The sequence below is a fragment of the Ochotona princeps genome, chromosome 5, assembly GCF_030435755.1.
Source record: "Ochotona princeps isolate mOchPri1 chromosome 5, mOchPri1.hap1, whole genome shotgun sequence".
Classification (NCBI taxonomy): domain Eukaryota; kingdom Metazoa; phylum Chordata; class Mammalia; order Lagomorpha; family Ochotonidae; genus Ochotona; species Ochotona princeps.
Genome location: NC_080836.1, coordinates 52,742,714 through 52,761,031, shown reverse-complemented (window position 1 = coordinate 52,761,031; position 18,318 = coordinate 52,742,714). Strand labels below are relative to the sequence as shown.

At 42.5% G+C, this 18,318-nt stretch overlaps 1 protein-coding gene across 6 annotated transcripts in view; it reads right to left on the bottom strand.

Annotated features, from left to right (window-relative positions):
- Window positions 1-2,342: 2,342 nt before the first annotated feature.
- RAPGEF4 (Rap guanine nucleotide exchange factor 4) overlaps window positions 2,343-18,318 on the bottom strand; it is a 339,309-nt gene continuing 323,333 nt past the window's right edge. For 5 of the 6 annotated variants that reach the window (XM_058664642.1, XM_058664643.1, XM_058664644.1 and 2 more), the window contains 4 exons: window positions 17,688-17,775; window positions 17,214-17,278; window positions 6,588-6,642; window positions 3,422-3,599 (listed from right to left, as the gene is read on the bottom strand). In XM_058664642.1, the coding sequence (XP_058520625.1) occupies window positions 3,472-3,599; window positions 6,588-6,642; window positions 17,214-17,278; window positions 17,688-17,775 (336 nt within the window). In that variant the 3' untranslated portion in view covers window positions 3,422-3,471. Of the gene's footprint in view, window positions 3,600-6,587; window positions 6,643-17,213; window positions 17,279-17,687; window positions 17,776-18,318 lie in introns of all 6 variants that reach the window. The other variant, XM_058664640.1, reaches the window with a different exon arrangement.

The window sequence follows — 18,318 nt, the reverse complement described above, 5'->3', positions numbered from 1 at the left end:
GTCTTGGGCTGCTAGAACCTCCAAAATCATGAAGCAAAATAGATCTTCCTCATAAGTAGTTTCTCTTAGGCATTTGTTACAGTAACAAAAAGTTTCTACAGACATCCTACACACATCCTGCAATGTCACATCATTCTGTTTACTTATTTGTATTATATTGCTTAGTTACTCATCTTTCTTTCCCACCGGATGAATTTCTGAGTAGTGACGCTTTCCAGTTTTTCTCACAACGGAACCCTGAGTGCATACAGGGCCTGGCTGGCATAGAAGACCTCATTTACCATTTACTATTGGAAGAATGAATGAGTGCATGAACAGAAAAAATTGCTAATGTAAAGGTTTTCCTCCAGCAGATTAGAAAGAAATGCTGAGAACTGCTTTTCTAAAGCCATAGTTTTCAATGTAGGACAAATTAAGATTATTCTGAAGCAAGAGAGGTAATACATTTTAGATTTGCACCAGGAAGAAAGCTATTTAAGGTAGGGGCTCATTTGATCACAGCACATATTCTATGTTCATTTTTTTTTTCATTAGAAGCACAATTTGAAAGTAGAATGATACTTCTTTTAATTTCCTCACACTGCTAGTCATTGATCTGCCTTCACATCTTAAGAGGAAATGCCACTCAATTCAGAAGAAGTATATTTAACCTGCATGGCATTCAAACATTGCAGGAAAAGCTTAACTCTCCTACACTATGCCAGTGACCTCGCTAAGTAGTTATGTTAAACACTTAAATGTATAATTTTCTGCAAGCGCTTTTGGTAAAAACATTCTTTCTCCTTTTTCACATCTTTCAGCAAACCTCATTATCCTTCTTGTGACCCTTTGGGCATCTCATTTTCTTTTGGCTTGTTGGCAAGTTTTACAATATTAACTGCATCTCCCACCTTTGGAAGAGATGCTTAGCTCCCACTTTACATTTTCAGAGCACGAATGCTGCTACTTCACCATCACAACCCTGAATAAAGGGATTCACTGCATTTTCACAGAGGCCAGACATAATTAAGATCTCTTATCTTTACGAAGTACAGTAATGGTTATGCTCACTCAGAAGATGTGTGAGAATACAGGAGAGAATATGTTATTACTTTTGAATAATGGGGAAACCAAATTAAAATGCAGCCACCTGGTGTAAGCCACTATGGAGTCGGGGAAAGGTATTGCCACACAGAAGGTGACAGCTTTGAAGCAAGGTAGAAATAAAGGACAAAGCAGCAGCAAGGGTGGCCAAGTAATAGACACCTGTTTATTATCTAGAAAAGGAAAAAAAATCCATCATGGTGAAAACTTTGTGTTAAAGTCTATGAGACAGTGACTTGGTGGACTTCGGTGTCGTCAAGAACATCTGTGCAGTGGTATTTATTTTATTGTCTAACAAACTCCAAGGATTACAGTTATCTGTGGGTGGAAGGCGTAATATGGTGGGGGGGAAAGCCAACACTCCTGCTACTAAAAACCTTGAGATACCAGATGAATGAGTTCAGAAAGGCTTCAGCTGTGTTAGTGCTTTCTCAAAGTGGGCATTAATTGTGGGGCGCTCAAGGGAATTTCAGCAGAGCCTTTGGTAGGTTTCTGGATGCTGGGAGTCATGTCTAAGCATGGAATGCATTAAGTCAAACTTACTTGAAGATATCCTCTTGGTTTTCCTATTTCTTAGTTTCCAGTTGTGTGTTTCTCTTTCGAAGGAGTAGCAAATGAAGTCGGAGACAAGTAAAGCCTAGAACAACCTTTACAAAATGTTGACATTTAAAAATAGTGACACTTACAGAATTTAAAGGATTCTGGAAATAACTTCATCAAATATTTCCCATGTGCTAAACCCATCGAGAAATGGTATGAGGCCCCATATCAAGCAACTGCCAAACAAGGGGGGGACAAGTACCTCCCCCTTCCTCCCTCAATTGATGGAGGGATAAGCAAAACATACTATTACCCACACAGTAGAATACTACTCAGCCACAAAAAGAAGTGAGCACAAATGGAAGCTATTGCAGGGATAAACTTGAAAACACTGCGTTAACTCAAAGAAAGCAGACACAATGGGTTTCATACTGAGCGATTCCATCCCCATAAAGTGCCCAGAGTACATCCACTGAGACAGACAGCAGGGCAGTGATGGCCAGGTGCTAGGAGAAGAGGACAGTAGGGAGTCCCTGCCTATGCCTGCAGAGTTTCCTCTAGGAGCCAGGAGAGGATCCTGGAGTGAGGATGGCCATCCAGCCCCCAAGAGACCAAAAACCACTGTGCATTCTAAAAAGGTAGGTGCTTGAATTTTAGTTCGCTTTTTGAAAAATCCAAGACTCTCCCATACTTCATGAATTAAAAACATCACAAACCACTTCTTGTCAATAATTATATTTAATGAAGATACCAGATGTTATTTACAGAAGATGTATGTACATACAATTCCTACACATTAAATGTAGTTCTATTTGTGAAAACAGGAAAAAAATGTACTCCAAAATTATAAAATGAGTAAAATAAATAAAAAGTAATTATTTGGCACAATTTCTATTAGGTAGCAAATAAATAACTCTATACTGTTGATTGAAGTATTTACAATCTATTTGAAAGTGCAAAACAATTGTTGAAAATTAAGATATTTATAACAACATTTAGGTCCAGAAAATATTTTTTTTTCATTTTTCTTCAGTAGCAGGAAATTTGTAGCTGAAAGGTTTTTAATGCCTGGAAAATATTTCAATTTTGAAAAAGGTTTTGTGCAATTGTGCTCTTCTGAAATGTGATTTTCTTCCTTCATGCTGGCAATTTTAAGAACCTTGGCATTTCTTTGTGAAATTCTTACATATAGAATTCTGACTTGTAAATTTTACAAAGTAACCTTGTAAACACAAATATTTTTCTACATATCATTGAGGAATTACAGAGCAGTCCTCCCTAAATTACATAAATAACCGTAGTGTTTTACAGTAATGTGGCCAGGCTCTATTCCTTCAGAGAGAAGCAGACTGTGAAGCTGCAACAATGTAACCTACAGTTTGGATTTCTTACAGAGTTCTCCACACCTTCTCCAAATCCCATATTTCAAATCAAAACATTGAGGTCAAAACTACAGATGGTACCTCCACCGATGTCTCCAAATCCATGTGTATAAAGATTCTCAGAAAGAATGCCAGGGGCTGATGGTTCTCTTGATAATGATGCTCCTACACACCTTCTTCCACGGGCACCTTCCTCTTTCAGCAAAGATGATGGCACAACTGGAAACGAACTACGGTGACTGCACATGGGGCGGTTCCCAGACCGGAGTGTGAGCTTTGGGAAAGTCAGATCCCTTCTCCCATCCCACAGGTGGTAAGCAGAATGCAGTCTCGAGACACCTCAGGACACACCTTCACTCACTCAGTAGCACTCTCAGTGGTAATCAGGGTCAGTCATGGAGCGTGAATGGCATTTTGGAAAGATCGTGGACCGGAGGTGGATCGTTGCGCTAGGCTTGTGAAATGTCTATGGTCGGCGAGGCTCTAATCTGTGTGACATCTGCGATAAAGTTCTCTGGTTGTCAATCACATTTAATTGTCGCACATAGCTCCGGACATCCTGATGGTTCTTATTAGCTTGGGCTGTATCGGGATCTGAAGAAAAGTAGAGAAGGGAGGATTGGCGTTGCATAATAAATGTATATAAAACACAGCTTTATTGTCTCCAGTGACTTATTACATTTATCATAGATTCCTGGGTTCCATCAAGAGCTTTTAACAGGCCACATTCATTGAAATGGTTCCACTTGGTCGTTCCATTTCCTCCCGCCTACCCTTCAATTTTCTTTTCTTCCCTGGAATTGCCTCTTTTGATCATTTCCTTTTGCACTGCATATTGTAAAATGAAAAAAAAAAGTGTGTGTGTGTTTGGGGGGGCACCAAATGAAAAAAAGAGCCTCTGTTGAATGGCCTCTGGTTATAGATGAACATTTTCTCTCTTACCATCCCCGCTCCGGTCTTACCCTCTGTTCCTCTGCCTCCTTTGATCCAGAGGCAGACTAATGTAAAAAAAAAAAGTAGTTTTCATTAATTCTTTGCAAAACTCCACACCTGGGCAAGTCACAGAATGATAAGGTCTGTCCTCTTTCCTTGCACACATGTATATATGCGTGTACACACACACACACACACACACACACACACACACACACACACACACACACAAGCAATATTGGATACCTGGGAGGTTCTTAGAGCCTGCCCATACTCAGAAACAAACCCCAACTCATGAGCTGTTGGTTCAACTGTTAGATCTGCCATTTGCAGAATTCCTGAAAACCTAGATAGTGCCCAAGTCTGATCCAGACCCTAGGTATGTGAGCAACTGAGCTGTCACAGAGACTAACTGATGCCACTAAAAGCATGGCTACAAAAAGAACCCAACACCCACAGTCTGGTGCCACTTGAACATTTAAATGAGAAAGGACCAATGTGGAGGCAATGAACTAGAAGCACGGGCCCTCAAGGATGTGACTATCTGCTTATTTTTTCTACTTGGTTTTGCCTTCTGGCACTCCACGAACAAGAATTGGCAGAGCTTCCTAATTTTGTTAGAGATGGGAAATCTAGATTCTTCCCTGTGGAGTCTCTCAATTATTAAATGGTGACAGCAAGCAAAATAAAAGGGAGCAGGGCTCTGTTTAGAGTCACTATTCCTTTCGTGGTCTGTGGGCTACCTCCATCCCATGGATCTCTACTTGGACACAGAGGAGGGTCCCAATGGAGTCTGGATTCCCAGTCAGAGTTCTCTGCATTAGCACTGAGATATCTGTAGTGTGCTGGTGCCCGTTAGAAGCTCCTCCCACTCCCACAGATAAGAAGGCCACCATCTGCAGAAGGGGTGAAGGGGGGTATCGCAGGTCTGAACACAGCCAAGCAGGGGGAAGATACAAAGACCCCTTCTCGCCATTAGAAGAAACTCATTAGGGTAATGATCACAGATAAATAACACCAGAATGAGCAGCAGAACACATTGTGCTTAATTTCCTCTGCTTCCCACTGACACTGCACTCCACATGTCGAATATACTGCAATTACATTGTACACATTCCCGCAATGTTTATGAATCTATTCCTATAGCTTTATCTATAGATTGTTGACTTCAGAGCTGAGCAGCTGTTGTTTACCAGCAGCCACTGATAACTTCAACAAATGCAGTGAAGACTTTAAAAAACTTTTCTTTCTACTTCTCTAGAGGATGTGGGAGAATGTAGGGCTTGCTTCCAAAGAGGCCATGGGCTCGAAATTGTTGATTGTCTACAGTTCTCAGAACTCTCTGAGAAACCTCTTCATGTTATGAGCCCTCTTACGTACTAAGGATGTTGCAAATAACACCAGAATTTTTTCTGAGTCTGCATGAAGGGCAAAGGACTCTAGCTTATAAATCCCTGTAGCAACTGATATTACTGCTCTGTTCACATCTCCATCTGTACAGTGATTTGAGGATCATGTCTTTAAACATACAGCAAATCACCAGATGAAAAGAAGGCAGACTCACAGTCTGGCAGAATCTACCTAAGAAAAGTCAAAGACATGCAAAACCATTCTCCTGAGTCACAGAATGCAGAATCATTTTTACTAATTTTTTTAAATGTCTACTCATCCCCTAAATCAAGATTATTTTCCCTAAGTTTCTTCACTCTGTCCATTAACGAATGAACATTTAGCAATCCTGGCATCCCGTGTGAGCCAGGGTTTGGGCTAGTCCTGTGCAAGGAAGAGCTCTAATGACTAAAACAATAACCTTTTAGTCTTGTAGTGTTGAGTTTCTTTAGAGAGGATGGTATTGGTAGCCTTACAGTCATGCCCATGTCATCCTATTGTGTTGGGTTAATGAGTGACATTTCAAGTGATTCAGACAATGACATTAAAGCCCTTACAGGGTCCACCTCCTCACTTTCATACCAGATTGAGAGAGCCAAAGTTCCGCCTCCAACCCAAAGTCCCAGCCTGGAGACAGCAGCTCTGCTCCAGCATGCCTATCTGGTGCTATGATGCAACTTCACTCCCAGCAGACTGAAACTGTTAATTATCAGAACTATTTTTATATGAAAGCATTATATTATGCTAGTTCTTGGGCTAACTGTTCAGACTGTAAAGGAACACTTCCCATCCACCTGGATATACGAGAACTATCATATGAAACCTGCTCCATGGCCCTTTGCCAACATGCCGAGCACATAACGCATTCTCGCAATAGTCTGAGAGACAGTAAATATTATCTTTCCCAGTTTATAAACGACAGACCTGACTCATCAAGGGCTGATGTGAGTTTCTCAACATCAAGCAATGAGTCATGCAGAGAGTTGGTCTGAGGGAGGGTTTGTGGGCCATCATGCCCTACTTATCTCTAACCACACTGCCGCGAGTCAATTTTCTTCAAATTCATTCATGGCACAATATTCCTATGGTTATTCTTTTTAGGTTACAACAGCATAAAAAGGATGTTTAAACTCAAGGCCCCTACCATATGGAATTCACAGCCCAGAGTGTGCCTAACACAACCAAATGCTTTTCAAACCTTGTTACAAAGGACTCAGTCCCCAAGATCTCCATTGCAGCATGCAGTAGGATTCAACTTACTGAATGGTTGGCTCCTGTAGTACCTCACGGTCCTGGCGGTGTTTGCAATCATACGCTACAAGGAATCAAGAAAAAGAAAAGCAGAAAGGCAAGTCAGCTCCGTATAATCCAAGGAGGAAAAGAAGCCATTATTTATTTCAATAATCCTTGTGCCATGAGAACAGCTTGTTCTAGCTTTCAAAAGGCGATGGCTGATGGACAATCTGGTTGGTGACTTTGAAGGGTGACCCACACTCACAGGGACAAGGTGATGTCAGGTTGGGGTTACTAGTGGCTCAGCTGTGGTCTACCTGTTGGCCTGTTCTGCAGGATGTAGAAAGCATCGACCGCTCTCGAGACTGTGCCCTAATGCTTGGAATAGTTTTCACTGTGCCTCTCAGAGGTCATGGTAAAGTTTTAAGGGAATTTAAAATGATCCTATGTGTAGAAGAGGATTATCTTATCTAGTTCCTCACAGCAGGTAAATAAGAGGTCTTAGCAATGATGAAGCAGGTGATATTAACCAACTAGTAAATCAAAACATTCTGCTTATACAATTTGCCTATGTACCATGTCTTACTAATTTCTCTAATCTTCCAGCAAAAAATGTGTGATTGCCTGGTTTCCTTCCTTTCTTCCCTCCTTCCCTTCTTCTTCCTTTCTGATAATAAGAAAACATGCATGCTTTAGGAAATCAGACAATATTAGCAACAAAGTTAAAAATCACTTTGAATGTTGCTTCATTATGTGTATGCGTAACTATGCATGTTTATACATTTTCTTCTAATTTTTAGAAAATATATATACACATGAAAACATATTTTAAAAAATATGTCATTGTATAAACATATTTGAGTACGTTTTTTTCCACAACGCATTATGACTATTTTTTTTTAATTATTTATTATTTAACTTCAGTAATTACCTTGTATTATGTGACACAGTTACATAGATACTTGGGTTCTCCCCACCCCTCCCCAAACCCTCCCACCATGGTGGATTCCTCCACCTTGTATGACTATTTTCTAAACCATTTCCATCTTAAGTCATTTTAAAAATTTACTTGAGAAGCAGAGAGGGCAAGTGAGAAAGAAAACTCCCATCCACTGTTGGGACAAAGCTGCCAAAGCCAGGAACCACAGATGCACACTACTCCAGGTTACTCATGCAGGAACCCAATTACTGGAGGCATTACTGCTGCCTCTGAGTGTCTGTTAGCAGGAAGCTGGATTTAGGAGCCAGGGCTGGGTCAGGAACCCAAGCACTCCCACATGGGCTGCAAGCACCTTAAGCAGCTGTTATCTTAACTAACTGCTAGGCTAGAGGAAACATTTTTAAAAGGAGCATGTATTAGATCAAAGGGGACAGATCACAATTTGCTTGACCTTTGTTCATTTGGGGAGATAATAAAGATTTAACAGAGACTCTTTTGTGCCTAACTCAATTCAAAAGAAAGGAAAAGAGAAAAAAAGTGAAGGATGGAAAATGGAGCCTCCTAACTCCCAAGGAAAAATACTGTTGGAATCTAAGGCCCATTCATTAGCCAGAGGACTCAGTTCTTGCCCCTGCTGTATTAACAGTTGCCAGGGCCTCCAGGGAAGGTGGACTTTCCAGCGTATTTTTGCTGCTTTAGGTTCTCAAGGGGCTCCTGCAGAGATAACAGATGAATCCCACCCCCAAGTGGAAGATTGGCAAGGTTTTCCTTCTTCCCAGCCTCGGGTGGCCATGCCATTCCAGTCCTCGCTCTCTTCTTTTTTGGATCCTTGGTTTGCCAAACACTAAGAGGGGATGCCTTTGAGAAAGTGTTGGTAGCATAACACACAATCACAGAATCAAGGCCTAACAAACGTATATGTGTGAGCAGTGTAATCCTTCACCAAAATCAGGACTCTGGCCAGTGCAAAGTAACATGTGTACGTCTGCAATAATGTCTCATACACAAAGAGGCAATTGAAAAAGTTCGAACTTCACTTTCATAAAGGATCCTAAACAGCATGAGAAAAATATTACAAGTACCTCCAAGAAAAATGTAGCATACAATGTATAATTAGCCTCTGATATATGGAGCCCTGAAATAAACAGTAACTATGATAATTTTCCTGCTAATTTACTTGAAGTTGTTTTTTCACTTCTCTAAAGGCTTTGCATCCAAAGGGCACCGGTATATTCCATGTAGAATTATTGTAATTCTTCAGATATTGAATGGAGTGTAATTACCGAAAACCCTGGGGAATGCTGCCAGTATGCCCTTCTGAAGAATAATAAAACAATTAGCAGGGGTCAGAAACCTCTTCCTATACCATTTTGTAGGGAGTAATTGTTCTGCTTTTTAGTTTTGAAAGCTAAAACATTTCATTCTGACTTTGGTTTTAGACTACTCTTTACAGCTATACTCTGAGGCTTCATAATTTTTAGCTCATTATGTGGTTTAAAATGTGAGAACAATTGTTTAAATCAGCAATTTCCAGCTCTGAAGTTCATTCTACCTTTCTAAGTCTTCGATTAATTTTAACAATGGTTTTAATTTTGACATATCCTGTTTAATTGTGCTCGAAGATAACTTCAGTTTAACTTCAAAATCCAGATCTGGCTTTACAAAGTCCATTCTTTTCCTTTGTGAGACCCAGACAATAAGGTTTAATGGTGTGAGCCCACAGTAATATACATGAACCCAACTGACCCTGCTGGTTCACGGCTAATCACACCTTCTTTCCCAAGGCCCAAGAAGGGTTAATTCCATCCCTCCAGCTTCATGCACGTCCACTGGTGCACACAACACCCACACAAAGCTCTTCCAAGAGCTGCTGAAAGTGACTCTAAGAATCTCCTTTTTCTTTTCTTTTTTTTTTTTTTTAGATCTTTGTTATTTATTTATAGTACCACAGTACCAGTAAGCGATAAAAGGGACACTGACCATCTTAGGTAGATATAAACAATCAGTCTCTTATGAATGGTTGATTAATGAGTTACATCACAAGTTCTTATTATAAAAGGTACAGGTAAGTATGAAGTGACATAAGGTAAAATTCACATGTAATATTCCTAGCTTTGACATCATATTATCCTGTATTACAGCAAACATATGTTATCTGGCCTTTTGGGATTGGCTCATTTCACTTAGCATAATGGTCTCTAGTTTGGCCCATTTGGCCACAAAGTATTGTATTCCATTTTTTTTAACAGCCGAGTAGTATCCCCTTTTTTACACTGTCTCCAGGGAGCCTGATGTTCTAAGAGGTTCCTTTCCTACTGCTTAAGTGCATCTGGCAATGCAGAATTTATTACCTGCACCAACAGACAGCCCCCTTTCACTTTTCTTTATTGTTTTACTTATTTTTGTAATTTTAATTTTCACTTTATTTGAAAGGCAGAAAGACACAAACAGATCTTCTATCTGCTGGGTTATTTGCCCACAACAATGAGGGCTAGACCATGCAGAAGCCAGGAGCCAGAAACTCTATCTAGGTCTCCTTTGGGGGTAGCAGGGCCCCAAGCACCTGAGCCATCACCTGTCATCCTCTAGGGTGTGAATTCTTAGGATGCTGGTGAGAAGTGGTAGCCAGGACTCTAATATGGGACGTAGATGTCTCAAATGATGTCATAACCACTGTAGCACACACATGCAGTCCTCTCGTTTTTAGACATCTCTGTCAGAACCCTCTTTTTCGTTTTAAGTCCAAGTCTTCCTCCCTTTCTTTCCTACTTCTTGATCCCAGTTCTAAGCTGTGGCCCCATCCCATGTTCAGTTTCTACTAGAAAAAGAGACTTCTTGAAAGACCTGAAGATGGTCAATACAGACATCTCCCCAATCCCAGTCTTCCTTTCTACAGCCTAAACAATCTTCGCCAGCAATTCTTCATAAGGCAGTCATGATCTCTCTTGGACAGTCGGTGTGGTGTGCCCTAGACTGAACAAAGCATAGACCACAGGGAAATGAGTCTCTTTCCTTGATCCTTCTCGACGATGCTGTTCATCTAAGTGCACAACTTTAAACACTCATGTTCCTGAGTCAGGTCTTTCAGCCCAGCTCATTGAGTTGCTCATCATATTTAGCGTCTTGCTCTGTAGATATACAATTGTTTTTTTGGGATGGCATGGAGGAGGTTGCATTTGTCTCCACTAAAACCTGTCTGCTTCGAGTATATCTTTCTGCAGACTCAAGCCTCACACACTAATTTTTTTTTATGACCGGTGGCTGTTTATTCATTGGGGTTCAAGGTTGGCAGAAAGTAAGGTTAAAGACATAGAGGCTTCATTATCCAACTACCACAGTAGGGCTGAAGCCAAAAATTACACCCTAGGCGTGGAGGTCCTGTCAGAGCAGGTTAACCTGCCCGCAGCAGGCCAGGCAACTCTCAATAAAGCTGGGTATGTGTTGGGGGGGGGTTGCAGAAGAAGGGTGAAAGTTTGATTACTCCAAAGCAGAGCCTCTCATCTTCTTTTCCATGCCAGCCAACCCAAGGTTGATGACGCACTCCCATTAGCAATGGGCTCATTAAGATCGCAGTCAGTAATTCAGGGGGTTAAACGTGAGGCCAGCAGGTTTCTTTAGAAGGCACTCCAGGTGAGTGTGGGAGGACAAATTGACCCCCTTTGCCACATCTGAACTGGCTTTTTTTCCCCTTGGGACTAATTCTAACTAAGGTCCTCAGCGCGTGAATGCCTTCCCACAGTTCCTGACCATGAGGGCCGAGAGACAAGCCTGGCCAGAAACCAAGACATTGTCTCTGGGATCTGTACTCACTCGGGGAAGCCCCACATGGGCAGCAAGGGAAAGACAGAAACCCAGCACCCTCAGGTCCTTTTTTCTCTGCTTAGCTGAGCCTACTGCAAAACCAAGGTCCTTCCAAGAGTGTGGACTGCACACGGACCAGAACAAAGACGCTGTCCAGACGGAGGAGTGAGTGCTTTGTGCGCACCAACCTGGTGCAGGCAAGAGGCCACTGGGCTACAGTCCCAAACACAAATGTCCCCCAAAGCGTGGACGGAGGGAAGCCCTGTTGAAGCCCAGGAGCAGCACCTCGCCCGCTGGTGTCTCTACAGCACTTGCCCTCCAGAGGGTCCTGGCCATGTTCCATGGTCATTGTCCCCAGCTGTGCACACAACCTAAGGGGGTTTTACAGCTGTCTCCAGCTCTTCTAGTCAGCTCTGCACTGCTCCTCATGCTCTTTGTCCTTGCACCCTGCAGCTTCGAGTGGCCCAAAAGGTACAGATCCCAATGTCTGAGTTTTATGTTCAGATCGGCAGGCCCTGCAGGCACTGCCATCCCCCACTGTTGCATATTAGGCTTCTCACTCCCAGGCGCCTGCCAGGACAGCCTTGCTCTTCCAGACTCTTCTGCCTCCTTGCTCCCAGTACCCTAAGGGTGCTCCGTTTGGACTTTGAGCCTCTTCTAGCTGCCTGCTCAGGGCTGCTTTTGTCTCTTCCCTCTGTCCTCCCTCTAAGGTCAGCCTTGATCTTACAGCTTGCCAGCTTGCTGTGTCTTTTCTTATATTCTGCCCCCTACTGATTTGATTCCCTCTCCCTGTATCTACACGCCTCTTAAATATAGGCTCTCTGCTAACTCACCCTAGCTTTAGCACACGTCAAACCATTTCTACCATTGGATTATTCACCCAGGTTGCCACATTCTGGGGACAAGATAGTTCTTCTACAACAAGATTCAGAAATGCAAGGGTACTTCAGAAAGATACTGCCTGGGAAATGGAATTTAAAAGATAAAAGTTGATCATGGTGAAAAAGCTTTGAAATCCAGGTTGTTTTTTTTTTTTTTTTGTAGAACACATTTATCATAGATGTCTTTAAGAACTACCACATGCGTGAATTTCAAAACTTCTTACATCAGAATCAACTTTTTTTGAAAATCCATTTTCTAGCGACTTCTGGATGTGCCCTTGTACGTAGTCTCTCAGCCACAAAGATTGTGCCCATGAGAACAACTGATGAACATGCATAGGGAAGAGGACAGACTAAAGGGACTGGGAGCAGAGCCAGCCTTCACTGCAGGTGTCACTGAGGAGGAGGCCCAAGTGCCCTCTCCCCTCCACGAATCTGCCAAACCCAAGTGTACATGGGATGACACACACAGGCCACTTGCAGTCTACATTACAGACAACAGCCACGGGAATGTGGCAGTTCAGGCACCTGCCCATGCACCTGCACATGCGTTCCTGTCTTTATTAGGGGCAGGGCAGCAGATTATCCCTGGGAGCTGAGGGGAAGGCAGATAATGTCCAGTTAGGACAGTAGCTGAGCGCAGTCATTTCCTGTTGGGTCTCTCTTATGCTACATGCTCTGGGACAGCTGGTTCGTTACATTTTCTAATAAAATAGAAAACATTTCAGGCTTTTGTTTTTGCTACATAAAATCCTTTCTAAATACTTCAGTACACAGTCCCACATCACTAATTCCATCCCTGAAATATAATTCTCTTATTCAACAAGTATTTCTTGTATATTTACGGTGTGCCAGACACCTTTCTGGGTTCTGGAGATTATCAGTGGAAAGAACAGGGCACTGACAGTTGGTGGCAAGTTGCAGGGCAGACAGATGTTGAACAGGCAAATAAAGATCAGTGCTGTCTGTGGGACAAGGCAGGGAAAATCGGGTTGGAGGAGGCAGTGGAGGAATGAGACAAGAAGGGTGGTCAAGAAACACTGCTTGGAGGAGGGAGCACATGAACAAAGTGTGAATGAAGGAGACAGACAGGTAAAGATTAGCGGAAGAAAGCTTCAGGCAAGGCTAACAGCTGGTGCAAAGGGCCTGAAGTGATGTCACCAATGTGACCTGATGACAAAGACAAAATCAGAGTTGAAGCTACACAGGTGCTCAGGGTACTAAGTCTGGGTCTGATGGGTTTATGTGATTATTTGCAACTTGTGTTTAGTTCCCATCTACACATTTACATGAAGTTATGTCTCCTGAATTTTGTTTCTTGACATCTCTTTTCTGATTATTGTGACCTAGTTTTCATTCTTTCTATTTTCTTTCACTTTCAGTATTTTCTATGTTAATGTCTTCGTTTCTCAAATCTATGTAATCTCCTGAAGACCAAGGACTAATTTCTAGGGATCTTTATATCTCCAGTAAATCTTTCGCCTGCACACATGATGCATTCCTTGGGAGCGTACTGTTTGGAAAATCTGCATTGACTCTGGTCTGTGAAATCTATAGAAAGAAATCAACACTTAGAGATTTCCTTTGTGTTGGAGAGGCCTGGCAACTGGTGGCTTTGAACCTATAGCTTTTGACTTCAAGATTTATTTTTCCCCAGCTAGAGATAACAAGTCCAGTGCACTCTCTGGAAATCTTGTACTCATATTATTGGCAATAGAAAACCTATTGCTGCTAATTATGTAATGACATGCTTAGTGATACAAAAATAAGGGGATTTAAAAATCATTTCTGTAGTGAATTAGCTTCTGTTAATGTTTTTAGATGTTTGCTCCATGCTTCTTAGTCCAAATAAAATGACTACCTTAAAATCATATTCATAAATAAATCTACCTAAATATGGGTATGTTTGAAATAGAACCAGCCTCCTAATACAGCAGCAACTGTGCCATCAGCATGCTGTCTGCAGCCTGGCAGAGTGGCAGCCAGCCAGCATATTATCCTGTAATCCGTGGCTGGTCTATCTCCTAAATGTTATAAATATTCATGTAAGCCATGGAGAGAGACGAAGGGCTCTATTCATACATTTTTTGAATACTCCTCTATGTTGTCCCTAAATGAAAGAATGTCAGCTTTTTTTTTTCGCATAAGGATCAAAATGTGAATTCTCTTTTGTTCATACCCATAAATCCTAAAAACTAATATACAGCAAATTCTCTCTCTAATCCTCGGTCATACCCAAGGGTGAAGAAGTTCAAAATAAAAATACTCAGGGCTGGCACAGTGATTCACAGTGACTGTGCAATGCAGTCTTCCAAGAAAAGGCATCTGTGTTCCTGGCTACCATGGTGAGTCCTGCCACTGGGGGCAAGTGCACCTCTGGGGACAGAGCCCCACAAAAACTCTTCAGATCTGATCACTACTTGGGCCTTGCTGATGGATGATGGGGAGAAGTGGTTTTGGGACCAATTGGAAAAGTAAGATGTGCTTTTTCCAAAGACACAGCAGTTAACTGTAGCCACTAAGGGTACTGATGGTGAGATAGGGACAGAGGTCTGGGCAGCTCATGCTGGAAGGTGGGCATAACACACCACACTGATCACAATCGGGTTTAGGCAACATCAATCTTTATGAAATGTCATTTCATCTTCCAACAACATCTAACTGATGGAAGGGCAATTATGAAATCAAACTTTCTCATGGTAAATAAAACTGATAAAGCTGTGAAAGCAAAGGAACAACAAAACCCATTCAATATCTTTTCTCCTCTTGTCTTTCAGAGTAATAAATCCCTCTAATTTTCAGTAGGGCATGTAGACACTCAAACAAAAGGCTACATTTTCAAGCCTCCGTTTCATGTGCCTATGTTCTGGCCAATAAAATGTGAGGCAAGTGCTGGGGAGTAACCCTTTTCTTTCTCTGGGGTTGGAATGGGGACATGGTGGGCCACCATCTTGGACCACACGGTTAGCAAAACAGCAAGAGTATAGCAGCCAGGAAAACCTTGATTACTTCCCAGGGCTGACTCACACACCATACCTCCCTTTCAAGGGAGAAAGATATAAACTCATCTTGTTTTCCATCCCACAGATTTAGGCCTCCATGATTGCAGCTGTTCACTTGCCTTCCAGCAAAAGTAGCCTTTCCTTCCTCAAAGCCAGACTCAGAGGAACTTGCAGCTGAGGACAGGAAGCGCAGAAACAGGGGAGGGCACTGTCCTGGTATGCACCAAACGTGACGCTGGCCTTGAGTTTGCAGATTACAGATTGGGACACCACCATCCAAAATGCAGATGAGGCAACTTTTGGCTTCCCCAGCCAATGGCTAATTCTGCATCCTTTTGCTGTTGTTGTTTGTTCTAGTTGGTTCACAGTAGTGATGAGAAGGCCTGAAGCTCAGCCAATGCTTTCAGAAACCTTGGCTCCTCCATCTCTACATATACTTTGCTTCATTTTATAACTCAAAGGTCGATTCATCCACCTCACAGTCTGCTTTTCTGCCTAAATGACCCTGGAGGTTCTTTATTTGTTAAATGTTTCACTTCTGAAAAACATGTTTTCTTTAGAAAAAACAGGGATGTTGTTTGATGCTCCATACTAATACATGAGCCAAGATTTTTTTTTAACTGCTCATACATTACTAAAGTGATGGAGTAACAGAGATGTGCACACCCCGCCTTTGATATGAGGAGGAGGAAAACATTTGTCCTCTGGGCTAGAGTGTCTTTGATAAGTGTGCACTTGTCTGTCAGGATGGCCAAGCGGTCTAAGGTGCTGCGTTCAGATAAGTGTGCACTCATGCTAAGCAGCTTAAGACTTGGGACCTGGGGTCCAGCGAGAGCTGCACCTTTTACCAGGCTGGGCTCAGCAATCAGCTCACTCCCAAAGCTGAATGGTGCTGATCCTCCTAGGATTACCACAGGGTGTTTCACATTGCCCTGGACTCACACATGCCAGCTCCATTTCAAGAAAAAAAAATAACGGTTTCTGATAAGCATTCTTTAGCATGCCCTAGTTACATATCATTGAGCCCACCAATAACACACACACACACACACACACACACACACACACACAGAGGGAGAGAGAGAGAGATGGAGTGGGCATGAGTCCTATTTCCTGATGGGGAAAATGACCCACAGAGAAATTAAGGAACAGCTACAAAGAGATAAAAATGAGGAATGAACCTCATGTCCCTTGAATTCCTGGCCCTATGTTTTTGCCACAGTACCAGATGCTTGCGGCTAATCCTAACACAGGAAAAATTGCTCACCCACATAGAGATAAAGCACTGTACCACTCCACACATCTAGATTGTAGCCTGAAGACTCAGGATACCATGGGTCATTCCTTACCACACAATGTGTAGCTAAAGAAAGGGTCTGTGCAATTTGCCTTACTGCTTGACATAAGACAAGATCAACTGCAAAGAAACCTGCCTAAGTAACACTGCCTTGTTTTGTTTGTTGTTCTGCAGTGGTGGAGGCTGAACACAAAGGGTGCTTGTGTGTCAGTTCCATTCTGTCATTCTAGAAAGTTTTCCTTTTGGTTACACTGATGGTCAGGTTCGTTCTTGGTTTCCCTCTGTAACTTTCTCAGGAGAAATCCAGATGACTTGTCCATAGGAAAGAGCTGCTGTGGAGTTGCCTTTGGCTTACACTCCCTGAAGTAGGGCTGGACAACTAATCATTTCAAAGGCCTCCCGGGGTAATCCACCTCCACAAACCTGACAACCAAACAACAACATGGAAGCCACTCTGCAACATTTGTGCATTTTAGCAACAGGCAGCCAAAGATGGAAATGCACAGCGTCAGAGCTACTGCTGGGAGCCACAGTACAAAGGCTGTAGAATTTCACAAAAGGGAGCTGACAGAGTAAAACAGGCAGCTGACTGGGACCAAATGTTTCAAAACTCCTTGATGTGTAACTACCTTTTGAACATGGCAGCACCTATGGAAATTATTTCCTTTATTAGTACAAATGCAAATTTTATTAAAAAAAACATTGTGGTTAAAGTTATAATACTGCACATACCATTTTTTCAAAGTTTACTAGATTGTCAGTGAACGTCTTGTTCCCCTCGTGAGTAAATGTCATATCTGTAAAGAAATAAAAGCCACATTCTAATCACGAGCCGAAATATGTCATACTAAGCAAGCACAATAGCACCATTAGATTATGCTGGTGGATTTGCATAACACTGCCGTAGAAAAAAAATGTGGATAATAGTTCCTTTTATGTTAGGTGTTTAACTTTCTAAATGACTTCACCTGAGATTAGTAAAATTTTTAAGCTAACTCTCTGTTTTGCCAACCAGTCTTCCCAGTCCCAGATCCTCATTCCTACAACCAATCATCTTCTCAACCCTTTCAGAAAAGTCAGGGGTCAGAGGAGATAGCAAAGTGGAGATGGCTTGCATCACCCAGAGAGTCAGCTGACCAGGGCCTGGGTCCTTCTTCTTGCTCAGGTGTATACCACCTGCCAGGCAGTGCATCTTCCTGGGATTACCTTTAATGAGCAGAGGCATGAAGGGGATGAGAGGAGCCTCCAGCTTGGCCACCGTCAGCCTGTAGGCCCTGTGGTTTCTTGAAGGGTCCTTAGGAGAGACAAAGAGATGCTGGTTGGTGCCCAGTCACTCAGGAACCACCTGCAACCAGGTCTTCCTGGGTTAAGCGTGCCTACTGAAGAAATGTTCATTAAATCAAACATAACAAATGTGTGTTAAAACGGGAGAGGTTCTCTTTGATGCCAGGATGAGCTGTGTCATAGCAACCTCAGCCAAGAGCTCCTTTCAACCTGAGGAGGCCCCACCTGCTCCATGAGCAGTTGGCTTACCCTGTCTCCGCCCTGCATGGCCGGACATGTCCTCTGAAACTACCCATCTCATGATTCCTAGTGGGCCCACTCACTTGGTTCCTGCCTGTGAACACCTCCCAATCAAAGGGAGAAAAATCATTTTTGGCAAAGCAGGGGAAAATGTAGCTTCCAAGACTATCACTGAGCCGCAGTAGGAAGCAACGGACCCCATTATACTGCTTTTCTTAGTTACACAAATTGACCTTATGTGGGACATAAGTCCTCCTTAAGTTAGTTCCGGTGGGTGTCATTCATTAGTCAGCCATGCTTGTTTTAGCAGCAC